This window comes from Dictyostelium purpureum, assembly GCF_000190715.1.
Source record: "Dictyostelium purpureum unplaced genomic scaffold DICPUscaffold_76, whole genome shotgun sequence".
Lineage (NCBI taxonomy): Eukaryota > Evosea > Eumycetozoa > Dictyosteliales > Dictyosteliaceae > Dictyostelium > Dictyostelium purpureum.
Window position 1 is genome coordinate 1 of NW_003519413.1, and position 10,558 is coordinate 10,558.

At 23.8% G+C, this 10,558-nt stretch overlaps 5 protein-coding genes across 5 annotated transcripts in view; 3 read left to right on the forward strand and 2 right to left on the reverse strand.

Annotated features, from left to right (window-relative positions):
* Positions 1–2,284: 2,284 nt before the first annotated feature.
* Positions 2,285–2,808, forward strand: DICPUDRAFT_91760 (uncharacterized protein; the record flags this gene model as incomplete). The annotated part of the gene is made up of 1 exon (XM_003286607.1): positions 2,285–2,808. A coding segment is annotated over exon 1 (504 nt), but the record flags the coding sequence as incomplete, so codon positions are not given.
* Positions 2,809–3,354: 546 nt separating this feature from the next.
* DICPUDRAFT_91761 (uncharacterized protein) lies at positions 3,355–4,058 on the forward strand. Its single transcript, XM_003286608.1, has one exon. It carries the CDS (start codon positions 3,443–3,445, stop codon positions 3,977–3,979), a length of 537 nt encoding a protein of 178 aa, XP_003286656.1. The 5' UTR covers positions 3,355–3,442; the 3' UTR covers positions 3,980–4,058.
* Positions 4,059–5,433: 1,375 nt separating this feature from the next.
* Positions 5,434–7,881, forward strand: DICPUDRAFT_31268 (Ras GTPase-activating protein; the record flags this gene model as incomplete). The annotated part of the gene is made up of 2 exons (XM_003286609.1): positions 5,434–5,599; positions 5,684–7,881. 2 exons carry the CDS (start codon positions 5,434–5,436, stop codon positions 7,879–7,881), a joined length of 2,364 nt encoding a protein of 787 aa, XP_003286657.1.
* A 432-nt stretch (positions 7,882–8,313) lies between these two features.
* Positions 8,314–8,574, reverse strand: DICPUDRAFT_31259 (uncharacterized protein; the record flags this gene model as incomplete). Its single annotated transcript, XM_003286624.1, has 2 exons — positions 8,314–8,373; positions 8,452–8,574. 2 exons carry the CDS (start codon positions 8,572–8,574, stop codon positions 8,314–8,316), a joined length of 183 nt encoding a protein of 60 aa, XP_003286672.1.
* Positions 8,575–9,818: 1,244 nt separating this feature from the next.
* The window catches only part of DICPUDRAFT_150653 (uncharacterized protein), a gene marked incomplete at both ends in the record, with an annotated part of 5,168 nt that continues 4,428 nt past the window's right edge, over positions 9,819–10,558 (reverse strand). The window contains one exon of the mRNA XM_003286625.1: positions 9,819–9,918. Coding sequence (XP_003286673.1) covers positions 9,819–9,918 — 100 coding nt within the window. The remainder of the gene's footprint in view (positions 9,919–10,558) is intronic.

Below are 10,558 nucleotides of genomic sequence, written 5' to 3' on the forward strand. Positions count from 1 at the left end.
TTGTTGTTTTTTTTATTGTTTTTTTTCATTTTCCATTTTTTGTTTTATAAAAATTCTTTTCAAAATATAATTAAATTTTATTTTAATTTTATCTAATAATAATAAAAATAAAATTTGGAAATAGTCCTCATATTGAATTACAATATATCTTTATTTTTATTATTTAATATAAAAGTTAAAATTATTTTTTTTCTTTTTTTTTTTATTTTTTTTTAAAATAATGTATGGAATTTCCTTTATCTTAAATCTCATGTGATTTAATATTTATAAAAATATTTATTGTGAAGATTTAATATTTTATAAAAACATCTCAGTATTCTATAATTATATCGCATTTGTGTATATATGTTTTTATTTTCATCTTTTTTTTTTTTTTTTAAAAAACAACAACAACAACACAACAACAATAAATTATCATATATAAATAATTTTAATATTTCTATTTTATAACCTTTAAATAAAATATAATTATCTGCATTTGTTAAATCATTAATTTTAAAAAAAATAATCAAACATAGATCAATAGTCAAAACAATAATTTTAATCTTAAATTTTTAAAATACACCATTATTATTATTGATTAAAGATTATTAATCTGTATAATTATGTAATATAAATTACTTGTTTGTGCATATCATTCAAAATATAATAATACACACCACACTTCACTTTAATTTAAATTTTATTTTTATAAAAACAAACACCACCTCAATTTTTTTTTTAAAAAATACATAATATTTTGTTTTAGAGATTAAAGTTTTAATTTCACTACCAATTCTACAAAAAAACATTTTTTAAATTATGCTACACTATTTTTTTTTAAAATAATTATAAATTTTAATCTATGTAATTTTTAATTTTATTCTTAATTTACAAAGTATCATTTATTTATACTTTTTACTACAATCGAAAACAATTGGTATTTGTTTTTGACCACAATAACACAGTAATACTTTTTTTATTATTTTTTTTTTTTATTTTTTTTTTTATAAATTTTAAAAAAAATATAAAATAAAATGTTATCAGAAACAATTCAAATTCAAAAATAATTTTTTTTTTATCTATATAATCACTTTTAAAACCAAATATTAAACAATATAAAAATAATTTTTTAAATTAACAATATTAAATAATCACTCACTCTTTAAAACAAATAAATAATTTATACAAGTTTGTTTTTATAACTTTTTTTTTTCTGTTTATTAACTTTCTTCTTTTTTTTAATTAAAAAATGTTAAAGATGGACTCTAATATAAAGCAACATTTTCCTATTCAAATGAAACTTGAAGCTGACACCCTTTTAAGATCACTAAAAGATAATCTTCCAATGACAATAGATCATCAACAAAAAAATCAGCAACATAATTTCAAAATACATAAAAACCCAATGACCTCAAAACAATTCCCAAATGAAATTGATGAAGAAATTAACTATGGTGAATTAAAAAAAAACATTAATAACTTTAATTCAAATTTAAACAACATTGTAAATAATAGCAACAATAATAATAATAATATAAAAACTAATGACTTTGAAGATTCAGATAATGAAGATGTTGATAAAATGTTATTATCTATTCATAAATCACCCCAATTAACAAATAACCAAATAAACTCAACACCAATAACACCATATGTAAATAATCATAAAAGAAAATCAATAAATATGGAATCTTTATCATTAACATCACCACAACACAACTCTTTTAAACCAAACTCCAATCATAATAACCATCATCAACAACAATCTTTATTAAACTCTCCTCCACCACAACTTAATAGGATATCGACGAACTTAATTTCTATTGTAAACTCTATTAATAATAACCGAAAAACAAATGATCAAGAAAACATATGTGATCCGTATGAAAACAACAATAGCTCTCCAATTAGCGGAAATGATGAACCAAGTGATGAAGATGATCCAAATGAATTTGAACACAATAATAACCAGTTGTCAACACTTTCACTAAACTCCCCACAATTATCGGTATCCCAAAACGGAAAAATTAATCAAGACAACAATCAGAATGTTCCAAACAACTGTAACTATTTACGTTGTTGTATTTGCCAATATGGACCTCCTCCATCCTTTTATACATCTGCCCCAACTTGGGCCGATATTTGTTATATTGCATTATATTGCCTAACTATTTCAAAACCAGAATTAAAGTATTACCATATCAAGAAAGATATATGTTCTTTTATAGATAGCCACTATGAAACCATATGTATGAGAAAGAGAACATCCATATGGAGACAAACTGTTAACATGACTCTATCCCATCCACAATACTTTGAAATGTTCCAACAAGAAAGTGCCTTAGAAAATGGTAGAAAGGGATATTATGGTTTAAAACAAATTCACGACCCATATGAACATACTGCATTAAATAAAAGAAGCAGAAGAAAGAGAAGACACGAACAAAAAATGATTCAAGAAGAATTAAAGAAAAATGGCTTTACAAATCTTTTATTAAACTCACCAAACAATAGCTCAATGACACCCCAATTTTATGGAAACAACCCACAAAACCATCAAGCTTTTTATCTTTCCCAACAACAACAACAACAACAGCAGCAACAACATATACAACCTCACCAACAAGCTGTACCACAAACCCCAAATCATTCCCACCATTTACATTCACAATCTCCATCCCCAATGACAACACCATTATTACAATTCCAACAACCACCAAGTCAGCACAATACCCCCAATCACCACCAAGTTTTATCATCTCCATATTTAAAAAATAATATAAATATGTTCTCTCCACCACCAACCCCAATTCAAAACACCGCTAATAATTTACCATTAAATGATGAAATCGATCATCATAACTCATACCTTAACCAAAAGAAATTAAAACCATCCATTAGTGCTCCATTAATTTTACCAATGGTAAACCAATCACCAACTTTAAATCAGTCCAATGTACCACCATTTACCAGAGCAAAAAGCTTCGATGATATATTAAACTCTTCTAACCATAATGACTTTTACAATAAAGATGACTATGATGAACCACAACTTAAAAGAAGCAACTCTAGAATTCAACACAGAAATAATCATTTTGAAGAAACCTATAACAATATCAATATAATTAAACCATCACCAATTAAAAACAACATAATACAAAGATATAATGGTGAAGAAGATGATATTGATGAAAGAGAAGTTCCATCGTCAAGACTTTCAAACAAATTATATTTATCACAAAGCAATATAAATATACCATTAATCAAAAAAAATAGTTTACAAATGTCTTCAAACAATGTAATCGTTAATAACAACCATATAAACAGTTCAAACTCAAACAACAGCTCACCACATAGATCATCATCACCATTAGAAAAATCAAATGAATACTCATCATCAGAGAATGGATCCCCACAATGGTCAGCAAGTTGCAGTCTAAGTAACTCTACTGCCAATACAATGTCACTAATGAAATTAAATTCAAGCAGTAACTATATAGTGGCACCAGACCAAGTAAATGACAACGATGATGAAATTGATATGGATGACGAATTTGATGATGAATTTGATGACGAATTTGATGACGGTGACGATGATGAAGATTGTAACAATGGGGAATCACCAAAGAAGAGGATGAGAAAAACTACAAGACCAGACGAAAAATCATTATTAGAAAACTATTATAAAAAATACTATGGCTCAACCTCCAAGTCCTCAAAAGATGAACTAACAACTCTTTCAAATACTTTAATGTGGAACCCAAATAGAATCCAAAGATGGTTAGACAATCGTCGCACTAAAGATAAATTAAGAAATATTAGAACATCACAAGAAAGAGTTATATCATTTTCCGCAACTAGTAGCAACACCACATGTACATCTTCCGCACCAAATTCAAACAATAATTCACCAACCAATCAATCACCATTGGTACCCTCGAATGATATGTTAAACACAAATTTTAAATCGAATAGTGTAAACTCTTTATTAAACTAATATAAATCTTTTGTTAAAATATATATATGTTAAAATTATATATATATATATATAAAAAAATAAAAAAATATTAAAAATTAAAAATCTAAAATCAAATATGATTGTGTGTGTTTATTTTTTTTCAATGGATAGCTTTTTTTTTTTTTTTCAAATAATCATGATTAAAAAATTAAAAAAATCTAATAAAAAAAAATGATTGTTAAAAATCTTTTTTTTTTTTTTTTTATATTTATTATTTATTAAATATGTGGAAAAGATATTCTTAATAAAAACTAATAAATAAAAAATAAAATAAAAAAAAAAAAACAAAGAAAAAGAGATAAAAAAAAAATACAATAACCAATTTGGTAGTTAAACAAACCATTTTTTAATTTTATTTTATTTTTTTTTTTTATTTTTTTTTTTTTTTCAAAACCATTCATTATTGTCTCAATATTATCGAAAAAAAAGCATGAGATCTCAGCAATAACAAAAAATTGAAAAAAAAATTAAAAAAAAAAAAATTGAAAAAAAAAAAAAAATAGATTTTTTATTTTTCTTTTTTTTTTTTTTTTCTATATTTTTTGTGTATAAAAAAAAAGATTATTTGTATTTGTGTATATAATTATAATTAAATATATATAAATATTGGTTTTCTTTTCAACAAATTTGTCATTCTTGGGATTTTTTTTAAATTTCATTTGTAAGTTTTTATTTTTTTGGTTTAAACTGTGTTTATTTATATTTATCTTTTTTTTTATTATTATTTTATTTTATTTTTTTAAAATAAAAAAAAATCAATCATTTTTAGTGTATATTTTTAAATGATAATAAAAATAAATAATTTCACTATCACACAAAACAAAAATACAACACACTTACACACACACCACACACAGATATACACAATACCAATAAATAAAAAAATTTAAAAAAAAAAAATTAAAGGTTATTTTTTTTTTTTTTTTTTTTTTTTTTTTTTTATATTTAAAATATATAGTTTTATTTTTTTTATAAATATATAGTTTATTACTATTACAATATTAACTAATTTTTTTTATATTTTTTTTTTAATTTTTTTTTAAAATTTTTTATAAATTATCTTTTTAATATCTTTTTTTTATTTTTTTCCTTTTTTTTTTTATTTTTTATATTTTTTATTTTTTTTTTTTATTTTTAATATCTTTTTTTTTTTGTTATTAATTTCTATTTATACTATAATGTATTTAGTTTTTTTAGTACATATTAAATTATATAGATAAAGAGATATAAAAAAAAATATAGTAGAAAAAGAAGGAAGGAAGGAAAGAAATAAAGAGATTTTGTATCATATTTAATAATAATATATAGAAAAAACAACAACAAATAGCTGCAATAAATAATTCAAAAATCAATTGTTTATATAAAATATATAATCATCAATAAATAATAGTTTTTTTTTTTTTCAGTTTTTAATTTTTTTTTTATAAAAAAAAATGTCAAATTTAAACGTACATAATGGCGGTGCAACCAATTCACCAGATCCTTTAAGAAGAGGAGGTGCAAGTAGTGCCAATCAACAAGATTCAAGGATTATGAGCGTTAATCTTGTCGATATCATCGGTCAACAAGATCACGTTAAAAGTGAAGTTTTAGCAAAAAGTAATATACCCCTTTTACATACATATATACATTTAGTAATAATAATAAAATACTAATACTTTAAATATTATATTTAAAATTTAGATCAAAAATCATTATTTGATTTAAAAAGAGAAATTTCAATGAGCAGCAAAAAGAATTTTACATTAGAAAGAGATATTAAAAACCTTGATAAAAAGATTGCATTATTAATTAAAAATAGAATCACATTGGATGAAATTATGAATTCAGGTGATATTGTAGAATTACAAACCAGAACTATTACATTAAAAGATAAATCACAGAGAGATCACTATGGACAATTATTTTATTTACTTCAAAACAACACCAATTATATCGCACAATTAGCAAAATTAGTTAAAGTAGGTGAGATCGATAATCTTTTACAAACAGTAATGTTTACACTCTATGGTAATCAATACGAAGAGAAAGAAGAGCATTTATTATTATCAATGTTTCAAAAGGTACTCCAAGAAGAGTTTAAAGAGGCAACAAGCATTGGTTCACTTTTAAGAGCAAACACAGCACTCACTCGTATGATGACTACCTATACACGTAGAGGTCCAGGTCAACAGTATCTCAAGCAAAGACTCAGTAGACCATTAGCCGATATCACAAGTAATAAAGATTTAAACCTCGAGGTTAATCCATCAACAGTTTATGAAAATTATATTAACGAGTATGAAACCAAAACTGGTAAACCATCACCACTCAAGAGAAAAGTGTCACCAGAAGAATGTTCAGAGAATCAAAATGTTAAAGATATTATTAAGCCACGTATCGAAAAACTAATTGAAATTGGCGAGCAATTCTTAGACTCTATTCTTTCAAGTGTCGACGCTGTCCCCTATGGTATTCGTTGGATATGTAAACAAATTAGAGAGTTGGTTAAACAAAAATTCCCACAAGCCACCCGTGCTCAAACTTGTGGTCTTATTGGTGGTTTCTTCCTTTTACGTTATATTAATCCAGCAGTTGTTACCCCACAGGCTTTTATGTTGGTCGATGGCAAACTCTCAAACAACACAAAAAGAAATTTAACTTTCCCCGCCAAAATGCTTCAAAATTTAGCAAATAATATTATGTTTGGCGGTGTTAAAGAGTTTTTTATGGAACCTCTCAATGTATTTTTAGAAAGAAATAAAGATAGACTAAATGACTTTTTAGAGTCATTAACCGAAGTAGAAAGTCTCAACGATCATCTTCAATTAGATAAATATTTGGCAATGGCAAAGACAGGTGACACTACCATCAATATCACTTTAAATGAAATGTACTTTATACACTCTTTACTTGAACAACACATCAACAGTTTAGCACCAGATTCAAATGATCCACTTCGTATTATTCTTTCAGATTTAGGTCCAGCTCCACCACAACTCTCAAGAAGCGATAACGCAAATGTTGAACTTAAACTTAGTAATCGTTTCCCAGATCAACTAAATGCTCAAGGCTCATCCAATGATATCACCTCTCAAGGTAATCCAGAGCAAATCTATAATGAAACAAAGTATTTATTAATTACCGTTCTTCGTTCGCTCGCTTCAACTCCAGGCAGTTCAGATTCCTATATGGGTGCTTCATTAGCCGAGGTTGCCAAACATGCAGCTCATCATAAAAATCAAGATATTGTAGATAACATCAAAAAGATTTTAGTAAATGTAAAAAAATTATCTATGGAAGGTTATCTCAAAGGTGAAGACGATAATTTTATCCAACTTCGTAAAGATATTGTAGCAGAACTTTTAAATTATGAAACCTATATCAATAAAACAACTCAAGATATCGATAAACTTAAACAAGTATTGGCCACTATTCATCAGCATAACGTTTTCCTTCAACAACAATTGGATTACTATGAAAAATATCTAAGTAATGTTCGTGAAAATTGTGGTACCTCAAATAACACCAGTAGTAGCAGCGATACAAAGAAATCAAAAAAAGATAAAGAAAAAGATAAAAAAGAAGAAAAAAATAAAAAGGTAGCAAAGAAAGGTCCATTCAAATTTAGTTATTCCCAAATGGAAAAGGATGGTTTAATATCTCAATCAGAAGTACCAGAGGATAGACGTTCAAATATATTTTTCTCTTTCTCATCTGAATCACCTGGTATCTATGATGTCGTTTTAATTTATAGAACCACCGCTGTAAGTGAAATTAAATTACATTTAGATGAACTATTAGAAATGCAATCAAACAGCCAAACAGAATATGAAACTGACTTTTTCAAATTAAATGTTAATTTATTATTATATTTATTAAATAAAACTTTTATTTCTTAAATATATTTAAATATATTTATTTTAAAAAAAATTAAAAAAATAAAAAAAAAAAAAAAAAAAAGATTAAATACATTAATTTTTTTTTTTAATATACATTACACACAGTTTAAATATATAAATATTTTTTATTTTTATTTCTTTTTCTTTTTTTTATTTTCCCCCTCACTTTAATAAAAAGGTAGGTTAAAAGTTTTATAGTTTTAAAAAAAATAATTTGAAAATTATCACATATTTTTTTATTTAAATAAATAATTTGTTTCTTTTTTATTTTGTTTTTTTTTTTTTTGTTTTTTGTTTTTATTTTGGAATGGATGATTGTTTATTTGCCGTTCATTCTATCAAATCTGTAAAGTCTTTAGTTTTTTAAAAAAAAAAATATGAAAATTAGAAATCTTTAAATAATTTTATAATAGTATAATAATAGTATAATATTTACTTCTTTTTGCATTGTGGGCATTTGTGGACAACATCTTTTAATGAATCGATGGCAAACTATAAGATTAATATTAAAAGATTAGTATTTATATTTAAACAAAGTTGAAAAATTAATTTAAAACTAAAAAAACTTACTGGAATTAAACAGCAACCTAACCAACAACCAAAAATAATGAGTAAAATACAAACTAACCAAGCCATTGAACCAGATTTATATGATGTTTTGGTAGTGATATGTGTGTTACAATGACCACACATACAATCAATTGGTACATCACGGAAAACTGGTTGAATGTATGCTGGGGTTACTGTAGTTACTTGTTGAACAACAACTGGTTGTGGGGCCATGTGAGCTTGTTGTGGTGCACCATTTGGTGGTGGGTATGGCATTGGTTGTGGAGCATATTGTGGTTGTTGGGCATATTGTGGTGGATAGCCTTGTTGTGGTGGATAACCTTGTTGTGGTGGGTAACCTTGTTGTGGTGGATAGCCTTGTTGTGGTGGATAGCCTTGTTGTGGTGGGTAACCTTGTTGTGGTGGATAGCCTTGTTGTGGTGAATATTGTTGTTGTTGTTGTTGTTGTGGTTGTTGTTGTTGTGGTGGTTGTTGTGGTGGTGGGCTTGAACCATCATCCTTATTTAAATTTACATTTTCTTCTACACCCATTCTTATTTATTTATTTATTATTGTGGTTTAATATTAAAAGTCTAAAAAATAATAAAAAATAAAAAATAAAAAAAAAAAGTAATATATTGATTGAAAAAAAAGTTAGAAACTTAAAAAAACAAAAAAATAAAAATAAATTTTTAAAAAAAAAAAAAACGTAGATATTTTAGTTTTTTGACACTTTAGAAAATAAAAAAAGATAGGGGTATAAAAAAAAGAAAGGGTATAAAAAAAAAATAAAATAAGAAAAATAAATAAATAAATAAATAAATATTTTTATAACTAACCTTTTTTTTTTTTTTTTGGTATATATTTTATTCCTTTATAAAAAAAAAAAAAGTTAAGGTATGTAAAATTTTTTTTTTAAAAATCACAATATTAAAAAAAAAAAAATCATATTTTATTTTTTTTTTTTCTCAAAATATTAAAAAAAGATAATTATCTTGATTTTTTATTTTTCACACAAAATGGTGAAGCAAATTTATTTTAATTATTGTAAAAAAAAATTTTATAGATATTAAAAGCAACTTTTTAAATATGGCACTATAATATGCTTAGAAAAATTATATAATTTATTTATATATTTAATTAAATAAATAAAATAAAAAATAATTAAATAAATAAAAAAATAAATAATAGTTATAAAAAAAGTTATTTATTTTTTTTTTATTTTTTTTTTTTTTTAATATTAATTTTATTATTATTTTTATCTTTATATAAATTTTTTTTATTTTTTTAATTTTTTTTTTGTTTAGCAACTTTTATTTATTTATTTTCATTTTTTTTTTTTTTTTAAATTATACACCAACACTTATTTCTTCAAATATTTGAAATGCTCAATGATTTGGGTATTGATATACCACTTGTATATCCAAGAGGATTTTTTTTGCAAGTCTGTGATACTCCATACATTTAACACTTCTTTCATTATCATCTCTAAAAACTATTTGGTATCAATAAATGGAAAAGATCCATGGTCGATTGACAGGTGGTGAAAACAATTCATCTGCACCACAAAAAGCGTGGTATAATCAACTATCAATGTTGAATAATAAAATCTGGTGGTGTTAGTACAATTACTAATACTATCAAATTTATTTTCTTAGAGATGATTGAAAGTGGTATTAATTGTGTATTGGGGTCCATAGATTTGTAAAAAATTCCAAGAAGAGATCTTTGATATGCAAGTGGTATGCAAATATTGAAGAAATTGGTGTTGGTGATAAATTAGTGAGAGTGGTGAACATTAAGAAAATAATAAAGTTACATTTTTCCAAAATTAAAACTTTGATTTAGTTTTATTTTATTTTTTTTATTTAAATTATCTAACTACCTTATTTTTTTAGTTTTAGATTTAGTTAACAAATAAAGAAAAAAGATCTTTTTTTGTAAAATAAAAAAAAAAATTTAAAAAATAAAAAAATTTAAATTATTAATTATTTTAATAAATTTAATGAAAATGAATAAATTATATAATCATTATTTATATCACTATTATTAATTTTATTTTTACAACAACCTTTTTAATTAAGGTATTTTATTTAATTTTTTTTTTTTTCTTTAAATCAAAAAAAAA

Bases quoted from the DNA above. Each gene is read 5' to 3' on its own strand.
- DICPUDRAFT_91761 (XM_003286608.1), top strand. From the start codon at position 3,443: ATGTCACTAATGAAATTAAATTCAAGCAGTAACTATATAGTGGCACCA.